The 19,045-nt window shown below is 36.5% G+C and overlaps 1 protein-coding gene across 8 annotated transcripts in view; it reads left to right on the top strand.

Annotated features, from left to right (window-relative positions):
• RGS7 (regulator of G protein signaling 7) overlaps nucleotides 1-19,045 on the top strand; it is a 243,108-nt gene that overhangs the window by 174,816 nt on the left and 49,247 nt on the right. For all 8 annotated transcript variants that reach the window (XM_032466502.1, XM_032466498.1, XM_032466500.1 and 5 more), the window contains 2 exons: nucleotides 2,582-2,688; nucleotides 6,277-6,328. In XM_032466502.1, coding sequence (XP_032322393.1) covers nucleotides 2,582-2,688; nucleotides 6,277-6,328 — 159 coding nt within the window. The remainder of the gene's footprint in view (nucleotides 1-2,581; nucleotides 2,689-6,276; nucleotides 6,329-19,045) is intronic.

Here is a 19,045-nt window from a genome sequence, read left to right as displayed (position 1 = left end):
ATTTCATTTCTTTTACCAATGTTGGCTTTGTTTGTTCTTTTTATAGTTCCTTTAGGTATAAAGTTACATTGTTTTTTTTGAGGTTTTATTGTTTTGAGGATTGTTTTGCTATGAACTTCTCTCTTTGAGCTGCTTTTCAGCATCCTGTAGATTTTAGTATGTCATATTTGTTTTCATTTGTCTTCAGGTATTTTTTTTCTTTGATTTCTTCTATTATCCATTGATGATGGTTCAGTAACATTTTGTTTAATCTCCATGTCATCATGTTTTTCTCTTTTTTCCCATGTGATTGATTTCCAGTTTCATACTATTGTGGTCAGAGAATAACTCAGCTTGGTATAATTGATAATTCACAGCTTGATATAATTTCAATCTTCATGAATTCATTGACACCTGCTTTGCAACCTAATATGTGATCTATCCTGGATATTGTTCCATGTGCACTTGAGAAGAATATCTATTCTGCTTTAGGATGGAACATATATATCATAGGAATACATCTCCTGAGTCAATCTGATATAATGTGTCATTTATTTCTACTGTTTCCTTATTTTCTGTCTAGATGATCTATGCATTAATTTAAGTGGGGTGTTAAAGTCCCCTACTATTGTTATATTGCTTTCAGTTTCTCCCTTTAAGTCCATTAATATTTATTTCATATATTCTGGTGCTCCCCTGTTGGGTTCATATACATTTATAAATGTTATATATTTTTGTTGAATTGATCTCTTTATCATTATGTAATATTCTTATTTGTCTTTTATTACAGTTTTTGTTTTAAAGTCTATTTTGTCTGATATGAGTATAGCTACTCTCCATGTCTTTTATTCTTTTTTTCTTTTTTTCTTTCTTTTTTTATTGAATTATAGTCAGTTTACAATGTTATGTCAATTTCTGCACAATGTTATGTCAAGTTCAGCACAATTTTTCAGTCATACATGAATATACATATATTCATTTTCATATTCTTTTTTCACCATGAGCTACTACAAGATCTTGTATATATTTCCCTGTGCTATATAGTATAAACTTATTTATCTGTTCCAAATATACCTGTCAGTATCTACAGATCTCGAACTCCCAGTCTGTCCTTTCCCACCATCCTTCCCCCTTGCAACCACAAGTTTGTATTCTATGTCTGTGAGCCTGTTTCTGTTTCATATTTAAGTTCATTTGTCTTCTTTTTTTTTTATTTTTTAGATTCCACATATGAGTGATATCATATGGTATTTTTCTTTCTCTTTCTGGCTTACTTCACTTAGAATGACATTCTTCAGGGACATCCATGTTGCTGCAAATGGTACTCTCCATTTCTTTTTATTTCCATATGCATGAATTATCTTTTTCCATTTCTTCATTTTAAGTCTGTATGTGTCCTTTCTTCTGCAGTGAGTCTCTTATAGGCAGCATATAGATAGGCCTTGCATTTTAATCCATTCAGTCACTTTGTGATTATTGAATTTAGTCCATTTACCTTAAAGTAATTCTTGATAATCATGTACTTTTTGCCATTTTGTTAATTGTTTACTAGCTGTTTTTATAGTTCCTCTCTATTCCTTTCTTTTTCTCTTTTTCTCTTCTCTTGTGTTTTATTTTCTTCAGTATTATGTTTAGATTCTATTCTCATTTTCTTTTGTATATTTACTACAAATTTTTTTCTCGTGGTTATCATGAGATTCACATATGACATCCCGTTTAAGTAATAAGCTGTTATAAGTTGGTTGCAACTTAAGTTTGAACACATTCCAGAGCTTTATGTTTTTAACTGTTCCCCCATAAACTTTTTAACTCATAATGACACATTTTACATTTTTTATTTTATGCATCCCTTCCCTAATTATTATATTTTTAGTTATTTTTACCTATTTGTCTTTTAATCTTTATGCTTGCTTTATAAGTGATTGATCCACTACATTAATATATATTTATCTTTCCCAGTAAAATGTTTTACTTTTGTATGTTTTCTTACTATTAATTAGTGCAATTTCTTTTTAGCTTAAAGAAATCTCTAATATTTCTTGTAGGGCTGGTTTAGTGGTGATGAGCTCCTTTAGCTTTTGCCTATCTGGGAAAATCTTGATCTCTTCTTTCATTCTGAGTGATAATTCTTGGTTAGAAGGTTTTTTTCCCTTGAGCACTCTGAATATGTCATCCACTTCCTTTGGCCTGCTGAAAAATCTATGATAGCCTTATGTAGTTTCTTTTTGTATGTAACAAGTTATTATTCTTCTGCTGCTTGTAGGATATTCTCTTTATCCTTAACTTTTTAAATTTTTCATTATAATGTGTCTTGGTGTGTGTCTCTTTGAGTTCATCTTATTTGGAACTCTCTAGACTTCCTGGACCTGGATGTCTGTTTCTTTCCCCAGATTAGGGAAATTCTCATCTACTATTTCTTCAAATAATTTTTCTGGCTCTTAATCTCTCTCTTCTCCTTCTGGGATGGAAGGCTTTTCAGGATGCTGAGGATTCCAGTGCAAGAATGTGCTTAAAAAGAAAATAGATAAAATTCTATATGCCTATAAATCAACAATTTTAAGGGAGCTTTTATCTGTACTTTTTGTTTGTTTTCATGAAACAGTGGAGGCACTCCATTTGGGGACATTAATGGCTGCCCATGGCTACTTCTTTCCAATCTCGGATCATGTCCTCACACTCAAGGATGATGGCACCTTCTACCGGTTTCAAGTAAGTTTAATAAAAATATACTATACCATACCAGTAACATATAGTTCTGCATTTTGATTATTTTTTCAGAAATTTTGAAAATTATATTTTACTTTGACTTAAGCTAGTTAGAATCTAATTAATGAGCAATTTGTGAAAAGCTAAATTATGTGTTGATTAGAGTTATATTTTATATAAAAAGCTTGAGAAAAATTCAGAGTGATTTAATGGAATTAAATGGGAGGATTTCATCTTTCAGTTACATTTAGCTACTAGGAAAGAAGTTGAGGGACATAACTAAAGTTATTATACTCTGGACCCCACATAATCCAGAGCCACCTGCAGTCCAAGCAAACACTCATGTGAACACTTGAAGATCAATGGTAGAATTTAGCTAATAAATACAAATCCTCTACATGTCTGAGACCTTCTACAAGCCTGTGAAGACTGACATGCATGATGCTTTGCTTGCGTATGGACATCTGAGACAAGAGGACACCTTAGATAACTTATAAACTGACAAGAGTTCTTCTAGGTCATTTTCAAATGAGACAGATGCCTTTATTCTTTCAGGAAAGGACTGTGGACTCTCTTTGGTCATTGAGCCTAGAGTTGACACTTGAGATCACAGTGATTTACTGGAAGTGTATTCTACATTTCATTAGACATTATGGTTCATTAGTAACTGACTAGTGGATAATGGCATATAAAATTAAGGCACAGAGCAGCTTCAAAATGGCAGAATAGAAGGACATGGAGCTCACCCTCTCCCACAAATGCATTAAAAATACATCTACATTCTGGAGAAAAGGAGAGACTGGTTTTAAAGAGCTTTAGAACAAAGCAAGGGGGTGGGTGCAAATGTTAAATTAATTACATCACTACTAGATATAGGCAGAACATTATCAAGTTCAGTAGGCCTAAATCAATGATAGATGATGATCTTTTAAATTACATAAATTAATGTTAAATATTAAATGTTAAATATTTTAATGATACATCCACATTTGAAATAGGATCTATATATGACATAACTGTACATCTAATAACTATACAATCTTAAAACCAAGATTTAAAAAACAAACAAAAGAAATTCCAGAATACTCAAGGATAATTGAATTCCTGCTTCAATGTCTACCAGAGCATTAATCAGTCTATATTTGAAAAGCTCCAATAATAGAGAACTGCTTATTATTCAGGGTGTTCACATCCATATTTGCATTGGCTCCAAGCAGGATTAAATTCTTTATTACATTGAAGTGAAATTCAGCTCCTTGGAAGGATTTTTAAAATCATGAATTAAAATAGGAAACTTGCAATATTGTGTTTACAATTCCTCCAATGAGTGATTGAGAGTCTAATTATCATTTGAAATCTGAAGAAGCTTCGGGGCATGAGTTTGTCTCAAACAGAACTGACTGGCATGCTGCAGTATGTAAATTTGTCTCAATTTTTCAGTTGTGATTTTTGTACTTACTGTACGTTTACAATGGTGTAATTATCCCCTCTTAACTGAAATTGAAGTCTGACATGATTATCCAGGTTACTTTCATGACTTTCATCACATTAGTATATGTGCCAAAGATTACTTACTGATGGCTAGGTAGTTTGGGATCAGTTTCATAGCTAAAGAAGCCAACTCTGAAAGGCAGAAAAACTCATTCATTAAAATGTCCTAAAGTCTAGTTGAACTGTAAAAGTAAATTTTTAAATTCCAACAGACCATAAGGGTTTGTTATTCTTTAAATTATCTTTTACTATAAATCAAAATATTCTTCCTAGAAAAAAAACATTGCAATATTAGTGAAGAGCATTGATTTTATGCCATTTCCACATAGTTTCACAGGATAAAATAGCTTCATCCATCTACTTTTACAGTCAGGAAACTTTCACTAAAGCGAATGATAGGAAAATAAAGAAAAATTGTAAGAATGCAGCTGAAAACATTTCTGGTGGTTTTGAGGAAAAAAGTATGTGTCTGACCACTCTGACTAGAGTATATATTTTAAAATTAGACAAAAAGATATGCATGCATGTGCACACACAGAGAAACACACTCATCTCCTAAAATAAAGAAGCAACCCAAAGGGAATAACGCATTCTATGAGAAGTATCTCAGAAACCAGCATCCACATGAAATGATGATTTTAAGTACTTTGTTTCTCTGTGGTTTCTCTAGAGCAGTGACCCAATTTTACCCTCAAAGCTCCATCTCGCAAGGAGTTAAGTGGGATTCAGTTGCAAGGAGAGGGTGCTATTTAAAGCCTTGATATCCGCTTTTATCTAGTGTTTCAACTTTCTTACCCGCTAAATTTCTTCTGTCACTTTGTTCACATAGATACAAAACTAGTATAAGTAGCCTTCTTTATGACACTGGAGCAATTCCCAAGGAAGAGAAGAGGGTATATCAAATCCCCTGGGAGTCCTGAGTAGTCTTTCTCAAAGATTCAAATAGTTCTCCCCAGTTACCGTTACCCATTTCCTCTCCATGTGAACCCCTCCTCTAGAAGGTAGAATTATCAAACAGGTAATCAGAGATTACCCCACATATGCATGTTCTATGCAAATTGTTCATATAATTGACTAAGAAGTATAATTAAGCCCGCAAGGCTGATGTCTGCAGTCACTGGTCCATTGAATGCCAGAGTCATCATCATCCAAGGAAACAGTCTGAAAGAGTAGACAGGTAGTCATGGAGATTCCTCAGGGTCCAGAGCCAAGCGTGTCCAGCTAGCAGGGCTAGAAAAACCCCATTAGAAAATATGAAATGCTGATGATAGTAATTGGGTTTTCCCGATAAGACATTTTCTCTGTAGTGTCATCAGTCATTTTCAACAATTTCACCAAATTATATTTGTCTATTGTTAAGCAATCAACTAAGACACTATTAGCTATTTTTGTATTATATTTTAATTAACCTTTTTATTGAAGTATAGTTAATTTACAATATTGTGTTAGTTTTAGTAAAGGACATCATTAGTTTTTTTTAAAAATGATCTCTGACTTGTGAAATTTAAATATTTAGAGCAATAAGTGTCTCTATGAACAAATTTTTTTTAAGTGACAGGGAAAGGTTGTTTTAATCTAGTTAGATAATGTTGAGAGCTGCATTATATTATTAATAGAGCCAGGGAAATGATTTCCAGATCTTAAGGAAAGATTCTGACAGTTGAGCTTCTGGATCTACTGAGGGCAACGATGAAATACATGAATCATAAAAAATAATTTGCTGTGTTTAAATAAATTTCATCATGAGTTTTATTGAATATAATACTCTTCTTTCAGTCTTCATGAATTAACAGTTTTTGTTTGAATAATGCAATCAGTCATTCTACCTTTATGTCAGTTGATATAAAATTGTAGCAAATGTACACAGTTTTAAATATCTTCTGATTCTGCACATATTTGGAGGCTGAACAACTGCTTAGTAAAGTAAATGTGAAAAAAAAGCCTTATAGTGCCCCACTGGGTACTTTTTCTGGATTATATAACATACATTGTTAGCAAACTATTCTAGATAATTGATGAAGATAAACACAGCTCATAAACCAGGAACTCCACTAATTCTTTATGTGCCTAACCTAGGTTCCACTTTTTTTCATTCTGCAGACACCCTATTTTTGGCCATCAAATTGTTGGGAGCCGGAAAACACAGACTATGGTCAGTGCAATATCTCTTCATTTTATTATTAACACCCAGTATTTATGGATGAACACACATGCTTGCATTTTATTGTTTGTCACTGAGAAAAGAAAACCACAATTCTCAGTATGGGACTAATATTTCTAACATTGAATTTATGAATGGCCTTGTTTGGAAAGTCACCAAATCTGGTGGCAGCTTTTTCCATGTTATAGTGGCCCCTGCGACTATTTAAATTAAAAAAAGTTTAATTCTGAATAGATTAACAAGTTGTAAACAGGCTTGAAAGGGTTATTATTATTTTTCCATAGCACCTTGGTCTGCTAGAAAGAGCAGCAAAGGGGCTCAGAGAGCCCGAATTTTAGTTCACCTCTCCCTGTTAGCTGTGATTTGTGGTAAGTCCCTTGCCTTTCCAGATTCCATTTTTCCCACTATTATTTGAGGCATCCTGTGATTCTGTAAGCAGATGGTTGTGTTAAACATGGAAAGGCCAATTGCAAGCAAAATAAAAGATACAGCAGGAAATTTAATCATAGTGAATCAGGTTGAGTCAACTTAGACTGAACCTGATTCGGCAGACATGATTTTAGTTAAGCTCTTCCAGAAACTGGGCCCCTTATAAGTAGTCATCTTCTTACATCTTCCTGAAAGCTACAGTTTTCAAAGATAATATCACATGGTTTTCGAATGTCATTTCTACAAATATTTATTAAGGATTTGTTCCGTAGCCAAGTGCCGTCGTAGGTGCGGGGATGACAAGGAGACTGAGTTCATCTACACTGTTGGGTAATTCATAGACTAGATGAGAAGAGAGAATTATACAGAAGGAGTTGCTGTGAGGTGCTCAGTGAATACAGCAGTGATATGTGTAAAATATCTGGAAGCTTAAAGGAATGAGAGAGTGACTTCATTTTTCCAAAGTGATTTCACAAAAGAGCAGAGGGCATTTGAGTTGGATTTTAAAGAAGGAGGGGAGGTTTTGCAGGAAACAAGGCAGGGAAGGATTTGAAGCAGGGGGACAGCATATTCAAAGACAATGAGAAACTTCATGGAAATCTGACTTTCTTTGGCCTTGCTCCTGGAGAGACATTTTGTAAGAAAACCATAGGAAAGTCCTTAGAAAACCAATGGAGTTTTCCTTCATTTCTGTCATTTCAGAAACTTAATTTCAAGTTCATCCAGGGGTGACCAGGTGCCAATCAAAGATTCAAACTAACATAACTTACGGAAGACAATCCAAAGCCAGGATACTTATTGATGAATAGAGAGAATAGGTGATTCATTTCCAGGAGTGGGGATGTTGATATTTTCTTCATCCCAGGCACACATTCTTCAAAACTGAGGCACTTAGAGAAAGATGATAATTTAAAACAAAAACAAAAAACCTGCTGATTTGTGGATCTGAGTTGGAGAACTTTGCAGAGTATTTTGTCCAGCCTGGGATGTTACCTGGGCATTATTTCACCAAAGAGTATGAATGTCTAGTGGAGGAAACACTTGCACAGCTGGGAAGCAGCTCATGGAGAAAACCCAGGTGTTGGAGGCAGGCAGACCTAACCTCGGATACTGTCGCGATGGCGCACCAAATGTGTGACTTTGGTGCGAGCCATGTAACATATCTGAGCATCAGTCTGCTCTCTTTTCAGACAGAAATAATAATACTGACTTTCTAAAGTGGTTGAAATAGTCCAAATTAACAAGTATTGGTCCTCTCACACTTAATGAATCAAAATTGTTTTCACTCACCATCATTATTGCCTGACAGATACACTGCCTCTGTTCCTCGCAGAAAAGCAAATTCTTATCCTCAGTGTTTGCTCTATCTATCTTTTGTGTCCTTCATAAATATGTTAGTGTTCACAATTGCAGTTCATGTTTCATCACTGCACAGTAGATTAATGTTTCAGTGGTAAGCTTGTGGAAATGGCATGGCTTACATAGAAAACCATTTACAGAACATCCCTCAGAGTCCGCCATCTCAAAATTATTAATGTCATTCAGTTTCACATTAACTCTTAATTGGTGTCTCTTTCAGAGGGAATTATCTTCTAAACTTTCTCCCCAAACCTGGAGAGCTTGCAATTTTTAGCTAAAAATAGGCGTAGTCTTTATTATTATATTTGTTTTCCCCCTGAATAAACATAAATCTGTTCATGTCTCGGTTGCTTGTATCCTATACAAGTGAAGAATAAAACAATTATTCAATAAGAGGTTATGGGAAAAAAAGAAAAGAAGTGAAAAGATAATGATCTCAGACACTGTACCACTCCTGCAGGCAATGATGTCTTCTGTGGTTTTTCTTTTTAGGTGCAAATAAGTTATAGCAGCAATTCAAATTATCCAACTTTGAACTTTCCCACCGCCATTTGTTTAAAGAACATTTGTGAAGCATGGACGCCTGCTGATAAAAAGGGTGTTGATACTGTGATGTCGTGAGGTTGTGAGGCCCAAAGCACAGAGATTACTTATGATGTCTTTTCTGAGACAGCTTGGGGCAGACAGGAATGTATTGCTTCAAGCAGTTTTAAAAAATGGTTTATTTTATTCTATTAGCATCCAATGTCTGTTTCCATCATCCATTTCAACTTATTAGGTAGCTCCTGCAAAACATAAACCTCCATAGGTCAGTTTATATGGAGAAACACTTTCCCATGGTTTCCTTGGTTTTGTAGAAAAATAGAATATGTTGATCATGTTTAATGGTCTATCTGTGCCTTTATAGTTAAAGTGAGTTTCTTATAGACAGCACATTGTTAGACGTAGTTTGTTGTATATTCTGACAGTCTTTGTCTTTTAATTGTTACATGTAGATCATTCTGATTTAAATTATTAATATTGTTGGATTAATATATATCATATTGGTAGCTGTTTTCTACTCATTTCCCTTTTTCTTTGTCTCTATTTTTTATTTTTTTGCATCCACCCTTTTTCTGCCATCACTGATTTTAACAGAGCATTTTATATGATTCAGTTTTCTCCTCTAAGTGTATCAACTTATACTTCTTTATAAATTTTTAAGATTGCCCTAGAGTTTTAAATGAAAATTTGATGTCATTCTTATCCTTTGTCCTCTGCATGTAAAGTGTTCCATCCTATCCCTACCCCAGCCTCTTTCAAGGTTTTCCCTTTGTCTTTGATTTTCTGCATTTAGAATAAGATGTATCCAGGGTACAGAGTTTTGGGCATTCCTTCTGCGTGGTGTTGTGTGAGCGCCCTGGATCTGTGGTTTAATGTATGTGTTGGTTTGCTAGGTGACTTCAACAGGAGCAAGAACAAAATTTTTCTCCCAGTTGTGGGAGTTGGACACCCATGACTGCGGTGCTGGCAGGTCCGCTTTCTCCTAGGCCTCTCCCCTTGTCTCGCAGAGGCCGCCTTCTTGCTGTGCCCTCTCAGCGTTTTCTCCGTGCATGCAGATCCCTGGTGTCTTCTCTTCTTATAAAGACTCCCATCATATCGGATCAAGGCCTCACCCTTATGACCTCATTTAACTTTATCTCTTTAAAGGTCCTATCTCCAAATACAGTTTCATTCTGAAGTTACTAGATGTTAGGGCTTCAACAGACGCATTTGGCAGGGCCGCTATTTAACCCATAACAATGTTCATTATTAATTTGGCGGAAACTCTTTGTAAATATTGCCTCAAGGATTTCTGCTGCTCTTTTCTTTGTCCTCCTTCTGCCATTCCCATTGTGTGTGTGTGTTATATCTGTTGTGGCTGTTCCACAGCTCTTGGGTATTCTATTCTCTCCTTTTCATTCTTTCTTCTCTTTGTATGTCAGTTTTGAAAGTTTCTATTGATACGTCTTCAAGCTCGCTGATTCTTTCTTCAGCCGTGTCCAGTCTGTTGATGAGCCCATCAAAGGCATTCGTCATCTCTGTCACAGGGTTTTGATTTCTTGTGATTCTTTTTTGATTTTTTGTAAGTTCAGTCTCTTGGCTTACATTACTCATTTGTTCTTGCATATTATTTGCCTTTTCTGTCGAGCCTTTAGTATATTCATTGTAGTTGTGTTTAATTCCACATCTGATCATTCCCAAATGTCTTCAGTATCTCAAGTCAGCTTCTCATGCTTGCTCTGTCTTTTCAAACTGTGTTTTCTGCCTTTGAGCAGTGCCTTTTAGTTCTTGTTGAAAGCAGGAGATGACGTACCAAATGAAAGAAACTGAGGTCAGTGGGACTTATATGTGAAGCTTCATGTTTATCTTTGTTTACTCTTTTCTGTCACTGTATGTTTTAGAAGCTAAAATTTCCTCTGGTATCCTTCTTTTGTCTCCCCTATTGTCTCTGGTTTCCCTAGATACTTCTTCTGACATAAGTTCTGAGACATGCAGGTTTTTTTTTTTTTTCCTGCTACTTCTGTTACTATACAGAAGCCTTATTGATGTGGTGGTGAGTGTGTATGGGGAAGCATTGTAGAATCCCATGACTAGGTCTCAGGTTTTCAGTGAGCTTGTGCCCCTGAGCTATAACCTTCACAAGTGCCCCTTGGTTGTTTGAGAGTTTTTTCCCCTTTTAGGTGAGAAGGCACTTGAACTGATTATTTCTCTTCCCCTTGCTGGAAGACGGCACTGGACTGGGATCGATATTTCTCTTCTCCCAGGCAGTTTAGACTCTGGTATAATCCAGTTTATTAGGCTCCATTATTATAGTTTCCCCTAGGCCAACTTCATAAAAAGGAGCAAAATGTTCCAGCTATGTTTCAGAATGGTTACTCTTTCCCTCCTTTTGTGGAAGCACGAGGGAATTTTTCACAGATCCTCACTGTGAGAACCTTGCAGGGCTTCAGTAAAACTCACAAATATGTGGTAGCCCCCCCAAGATTCTCCCCATCCCCTTTTTAATGCTCTGACTTGTTCTCACTGCGCCTACAACAGTTAGTCAGTTACAGTTTAAATTTTCCTGGCCCCATACTGGTTCCTGTGGAAGTTTCTGCTGTTCGGCTTGTGCTCCAGTGAGCGATGATTCTCTGTATATGCTTGTCTGTCTCTTCAGTTGGGTGAGAGACAGTGATTTGCCCTTTGACCCCAATTCCTTGCTGATTCTAGGAAGAATTGTTGGTTTTTACTTTGTTTGGCTTTTTTTTCCAATTTTTTGAGGATAGATGGGAGTAATAATTTCCAAGCTAATAAGCTGCTGGACCAGAAACAGAAAGCAGATCATGACCAAGCTTGTTCTTTTTGTTTACTTTTTTTTTGGCTTTTCTTTCATTTTTTTGCTTCAGTGTTTCATCATGGGATAGTCTCTGAGCCAACATCTGAGAAGTGGGAAACATAGAGTTGCTTGTTTCCCCTCCATGTGTTCTCCCTTCCCACTAAGCTTTGGAGTGTGTCTGAAATGCAGTCATTAGTGTCTTTTGAGGTTGTTATTTTCCCCTTGATTTCTCTGTGGCTTTGGAGCTGCCCTAGAATGAGAGGGAGGGAAACCTGGCACACTCAATTAGAAAAACACAATATAAAGGCAGAGAGAAATGAAATAAAAGCATGTCTAAGCAGAATTCTATAAACCTCTCATGTTTTTAAATTTTATATGTGTTCTATCATAAACCTATAAAGAACATACTTTCCATGCTAATATTCCAACATTTTTTTCCCCAAAACTATCATGATCAGTGGTCATTTCTTAATTAATGTGCCCTGGAACAAAATCAGAGGTGGATCCAGAAAGAAAAATAAAAGGTTACATCTTACCAGAAATGTCTCATCATGATTCAAAATTACAGATGATCTGGAATAATTAAAAATTTAAACCACAAAGTGAACAAAATTAAAATCCTGAAGGGAATTCAGGATGGAAATACAGAATGAAGCATGCTGTGATTTGGACAGATAGGCCCCGAGATAGTTAAGATACAAATCCAAGGAAGAATTTCAATGACCCCAGATTCTTGCATCTTCCCATAATAGAAAAGCACTAAAATCATTAAGTTTGAGATATCTGTTCTTTGTGATTAGCAGTAATCCTTTTATGCTTGACTACATGCATTTCCCAGCCAAGAAATTCATATATATATTTGCTCCATCACTACCTCAGAGCAGTTCCTCAGAACTGAGAGTCTGTCTCCTGGACTTTAGTCCTCAGTAAGGTCTCTGGGTAAAACTGAAACTCACTGGTCTTACACTGTTCATTTTTTATTTCAGTCGACACACATAATGTATTTAAATGTATGTGCAATATTCATAAACATATGTAAAGGTATATAATATTTGGGCAAGAGAGTAAATAAGGTGTCTTAATCTTAGCATAAGTTGGGTAAAAACCAGATCATTTAATGGCTTACTCCTTTTATCAGTAAGTTTTGTGTCTTGAAATGACAAAAGCTTGGGACATTTTATGAAGGAGAATGATTTGTGCCAATATTTGTATTCTTAAGATGTCATAAATGCTTTAGCTCTAAAATTAAAAAGTGAATAGTCTCAGACAGTAAATCAGTTCTCACTGTTTACTGGGTACATGTGTTTTGTTTTTAAGACATAATTTGTTTTTTGCTAAAACTAATTCCTGGTGAATAGTTAATGTATGAAATGGATTATATTACCAATGCTATGCTTTATACCTATAGTAATAAAATAGTAGATATAGTTTTTCTTTTTTATTAAGATAGATGTATGGGAGTCCATCATTTCTGCAAATTAGGTTACTGCAGTTTGGCTGGATCACTGAGGATTCTAGAGATGAGAAAGAATCAGATAAGCAGTGCATCTGCTACAGGTGTTTTCCCAGGAGAGAGGAGGAAGGAGCAGAAGATTCCTAACTCAATTCAGAACCTAGCAGTTCTCTCTCTTTAATATGCTGATTCTTAACAGACAGTACTTTTTGGAATAATAAATTCCCATCCATCCATGCTGTAATTTAAAGCTGAATTTCAAACACACTGATGATGGCACTCTAAGTAGAGTAAAAGACACTATGGCTCCATTACCTTACCCTAAGTAAGTTTTAGGTAGAAAAAAATAACTCAATAACAATTAAGTGGCACTGTATAGGAGAAACTGTGGAATAGATATGTCTATTTCAGAAAAAAGGAGGGTGGATAACTCATATGTGAACTGTAATGTATCTCATATGTGCATGTTATTACGTAAAACTATTGGAAGCCTATTATCTACAAATGCCACTGATGAAAATATGCATCGTGACACACCATGGGATTAACTAAACAATTTATAACAATCTAAATTGGTGATGGCAACATAAACATTAACTTTCCATTTAAAGTCACTGAAAATCATGACCAACTCAGAACAACACTGAGGATGCTATAATAATATCCTCTTGAAAAATGACTGGAATCCCAATTACCTGTGGGTATGTGCATTCAAAACTTTGCAACATTGCCAAGTGTCATGTGAACAGTAAGACTTCCCAGGAAAATCTGAATCAGAGGCCTCCGTGAATTCTATTAACAGGTTCATCAGGTCGTTTCACAGTCCTTCAGGAAGAGCCCTGGAGCAGTGGACTGTAGACCTGACTTTGAGAATCATGGATTTAGGGGGTTGTTTGGCTTAACCAAGCTCTCCCAGTACCAATTCCTTAGATAAACCAAGTACGCCTTCTAGCTTTGTTGTGAATTAATTGAATCACATAATCAGGTGCCTCTCTTCAACTGACAACACAGAGAAAGTACTTAGAAAATTGCAATTGTAGTCATTCAATGGTTATTTGATCATTGTAATTGTAAAAGTACATCCCGTAATTGTGCAGTTACAATTACATGTATTGAAAATGGTAATTGTGGTTATTGTGGGAACTGGATCAGGATGGAAATATTTTGGCTTCATTGGAGCTTTTACCTGGTGAGGATAAAATAGAAGGGAGGTAAAGGGCTTTGACAGTGTCAGTGTACAAGCAAAACTCCCCATTATGTTTAGGCTTATAAACTACAGGGAGCACATTTATTTCATTTAAAGTTTTACTAAAGAAAAACAGCTCATCATGGTGGCCGTGAGAAAAGAAAAGCTGTTCTCACTCCTTACAGAGACTTTTTGAAGATCCAAGAATGGAAAGGAAATTTTAAAAATAAAAAAGGTCATTGGTGAGATTTTTTTATAATTTAAATAGGCTTGTATTTTACAAATTAGCCATGCTATTTCGTGAAGACCTGGTTTTCTCAAGCCTAGTAATTAAAGCTGAAAAAAAAGTTGAGGTGAATACACATATCAACGAGAGAGGCATTATTTTTTCAGTTTGAATATCGAGTGGCTGGGAGAGGCAACAGACTAGTGTTCACTCAGTTTTTGTTCTTTGAAATTTTTCTCAACCAGTGATGTTAGAGACAGAACCTTTACACCCTGGGTGGTGAATATTCTACATCCTGTGACTCTCTAATTGGGTAACAAGAGCATTTTGTGTCATCGAGCTGACATAGGACTACTTCCACGTCCAAGTGATTTGCCAACATTATTTTTTTCCCATAATAAAAACCTGCTTAAAGGGAAAGTTGCATATCTGATTTCACATTTTCCCTTGAGCAAGGATGGAATGGGGAGACTTTAACATTTTGTTTCTACATTCTTTTAACAGAGGGAGATTTAGATGGTCTTAAATCACACTAAACAAAGGCCCTCATGAGAACCCTGAGGAAAGTGAGGCAGGAGAGTACACTTAAACACCTGGCCAGGTTCTGAATTTTCTGTTGGCAAAGCAAATGCATGCGCTACGATTCTTTCTTGCCCCAGAATGCCAATGTCAGTGAGAAACCATGACATTCTCCAGTCATGGAATGCTAGAGCTGGAGGGAACCTGAGAGATCATTCAGTTCAGCCATCTCAGCTAAAGGTGAACTGAGCTCCAGAGGGTGACAGGGCTCACCAAGCCTGGTCACACTTTATGGGCCAAGTTTAGAGCACACTGAAAAGGTTAATAAATAGAAGACTGCCGAATTCCTACCTAGCTGAGCATCCAGTGAAGACTTGCAGTAACTTGTTGAATAGTTGCAGCTTTTCTCAGGCTATCAAGGACGTATATACCATGTGTGCTTTGCCATTGCATTTCTGTCATTGTCCTGGAACTGGCGAGATCAGCTTTCTGTGACTCACCTGGGCTGTGCTGTGCTAAGTTTCAGGCGTCAGGTTCTTGTTAAAGAAGGTTCTCTTCAAGCCTAGAAATATTCTTCTAAGGCTGTCCAGTCTCCTACCATTGCTTTCTGGTTTCTTTGTAAAGCTTTAGCGAGCTCCCAGCTGTCATGATAAAAGTAACAGTGATAACACACTTACTCCCAGATCACTGTGCTGTTTGTCAAGTTCCAGTACTCTTCCTCAGGCTGATTTCCTGGAGGGAGAGGGAGAGGGTGAGAATTGCAAAGCCTTCTTACACATATTTATGTTTTAGATATATTTTGCCAGCTGGGGAAGAACAAGTTCTCTTGTTAGTTTATAGGAAGGACCCAGAATTCCTCTGTCATTCAGTTCAAACCACCAGATGAAATGCCTTGGAGATAAAATGTGTCAAGAGTGACTTCAGGGAATTGAATTCACTAGGACATGACTTAGTTGCTAAGAGCTTTTTGGAGGTTGCTGAGTGCTCTTTGGAGGTTAAATCCTGTCCAAAGGCTGGTGCAGTGCCCTGAGAGGACATTTAACGATATACCTGGCAGCCTCTCCAGGGCACAGTTACACAAGGAGTTATCAAAGTGAATAGTCCTACAGCCTCTTTCCAAAGTGACTGGCACAGCCTTGGGTGAACTTTGTAGACATTTGCTTAGAGATCCTGGTCTCCATCTAGCATTTCTATGCCTCAGGCCACTAAGATGCAAAATCTTAGTCTGCAAAATCTTAATGAACATACACACAGAGGACTTCGCTACAGAAATCTGTGTCACAATACGGATTAGCCAGACTGTATGAGGTGTCAGGTGAACACTGGGAAATTAAAAGCTCAAGATTCAACGCCCCAAACTGACACTTCCACTGATTAATTTTATTTCATCCCTGACACAACCGATTCTGTCAATGCACTTCAACAAATACCAAGCATCTTTTATCTAGTGATGCGCAAGGCACTGAGCTCAGGTACTGGCAGGAACAAAAGTAAGGAGAGACGATCTTTAATCCACATCAGCTTATAGTCAAGGAGAGGGAACAGGCAGGATCCAAAGTAAACTTTATATTTCAACATACCTCCAGTATGACCTTTGTCTGACCTCCGGCTCTTTGTCTAGGACATACATCAGCTCAGGACTTGAACGCCACACCTCAGCACTTCCACTGAGTACCCTGAATACATTGCATTTTACTTGCCATTCTTTTTGTATGATACATTGGAAGCGTATACGTTTTGGAATCAAACTGCTTCATATCCTGACACAGCATTTAATAGCTGTGACCTTGTGTCAGTGACTTAAAGATTCAGTTTTCTCATTAGTAAAAAAAAAAAAAAAAAATCACAAAATCAAATCCCATTTTATACCCAACAGAGCATCAGTCATAAATGGTTACTCAAATCAATAGTTTCCTCCCTTCCTGTTTCTGCATATCACCACAGATTTCTTGGGAGGGGGGCGGGGTTAATGCTTTCGCTCTCTTTGTCTGGCTTTGCAAATCTCAGTCTGTCACAAAGGATTCTTTTACTTATTCTTCATTATATTTGACATGTATCATGTTAACAGAGCAAACAGAGAGGAAAATGAGGGTTACTGTCTTGGTCATTGCTGGGTTCATTAATGTAAGATTTTTCTTTCTGGCTTTCTAAAGAACACGGCAAGCACCAATTAACACACAATGCCGTGGCAACAGTCTCAAGTGGATTTTGATTTGCAAATCACATTATTCTTGTCTTGAAATATCTTCATTGGTTTCCTTGCATTATAAGCTGTACATTCTGAGCTTCAAGGTTCAGAACCACAGTGATACAGATAATCATAGCATCTCTTGGTTTTTCAATTCTTTTGCCCTCTTGTTACTGCGTCCAAGCTTGTAGTGCTCGCCACATGACAGGCCAGTAAACTGAGAGACAAGCTCTTGGGGTAAGGAATTGCGACTTTATGCAGAAAGCCAGCGGACCACGAAGATGGTGAACTAGTGTCTCAAAGAACCATCTTACCCAAGTTAGAATTCAGGCTTGTTTTCTACTAAAAGGAGAGGGAGTGTGGTTGGTTGCTGCATACTTGTTGGTGCGAGAATCCTTTGTTCTTGCAGCTGTCCACGTAGGTCCAGTCACAGTGCTTTTATAAACCTCTAAGGAGAAAAATGTTATTCTCTGTTCTGCAACTTTTTGTCTCTGTCTGAGTGGAAAAGTCATGTACCTTTAACGGTCAAGCCTGTATATTCAGGCTTTGGCAACATTCTTAACTTGTAGCGAAAGCAACAGAATAGAAAGGTTAAAGTAAAGGGAAAAGATCCAATGTGGAGTCAGAGTCGTTCTTCCCCATCACACTTGGTACCAGCAAGAGTATTAGCTGAGCGTAGTCCTTAAAAGTGGGAACGTGGCAGTGTTTCTCTATCATTTACGATGTTTATATACTTAGCAGTGTGTAAAACATTTTGAGTGGTATGCATTATGCCGCTGAAATTGGAAACGATCTGAATTGCATTTTATTCAGTGTTTTTAAAAGTATGTTTATATCCATCTGCCTGTATTATTTTTCTAGAGACTAAGGCTGATATTCCACATTGTCCAGCTTGGTTAACTGATGATTGATTGTCTGTGTTAGGCAATGCACAAAAACTTTCCCAAACCTTCTTTGCCCAAACCCCCAGGGAAAGAACAATTTTATTCACTCAACTAACTCATAACAGAGGGAAAGTATTCTCTTTTAAAGCAGACTTTATAAATTTTAGGTTTCTGTTGCTTGATTTCTTCAGGCAATTTGAGAATGATAGAGATTTAGAGACAGAGAAAGATAGAGAATAAATGTTATCCTTTTGTAAAACTGCAGGTGGCAAGCATATATTTCACTAAAAAATATTCAAGTTGTTACTGTAAATAATTAGACTTAGTCCAAAACTGCAGAAGCAAATGAGTTTATTTTATACTCACTCCTCATATATGGATGCATGACTGGGTCTTGAAGAGGAGCTGTTGCATGTGGACCAATCAAAAAATGCAACAAAGCGTGCTTTAAGGAAGGTCAAAACTTTGTACCATTAACAGACCTGGTCTTTTCTGGAAGAAGATTGTATATTTCATACTTTTAGTTTATATATTAATTATTTTGCTAACAAAAATTCAGTAGGTTCCATTCTCTTCTCCACTCCCACTCCCATATCCCCCCAAGAAGGATGACCTGTGTCTATATCTTAGATGTTAGACTAAGGAAGAATGAGATGCCAATACCACTGATAAGAAAATAAATTCATAAATGACAACATAAGCGCTGATCATTTTTGAAATAATTTATTTTAGAGTTTAAGTCAAAGTGAAAATAAAATAGCAGATAATAATAATTATCAGTTATGAGAAACTCATTTATCTACTATGTTTGATAACAAAAATCACACTTCAAAATGACGCTCTCAGGGAGGAAAATGACAATGGAACTTTCAAAATAGAAAGAGTCTACCTTTTCCTGTGGAAGTAATTTCAAAATATTCAGGGGAGCTGTAGAATTAAAGGACTGAATTTCCCTAATAGCTCTCTATCACAGCCTCATAATTAACCAAGTGGGTTCTTTTGTCTAATGCTTGACTTTGACTCTTGCCTCAACCAAGAATTGCTCATTTGCTCATTTGTATCCTACCTACAATGGCTCTTCTACAAACTGGGAACATTAACAGCACCTGCTTGTTCGTGTTACTATG

This window comes from Camelus ferus, chromosome 23 (genome assembly GCF_009834535.1).
Source record: "Camelus ferus isolate YT-003-E chromosome 23, BCGSAC_Cfer_1.0, whole genome shotgun sequence".
NCBI classification, from domain to species: domain Eukaryota; kingdom Metazoa; phylum Chordata; class Mammalia; order Artiodactyla; family Camelidae; genus Camelus; species Camelus ferus.
This window is presented reverse-complemented; position numbering and strand designations above follow the sequence as displayed.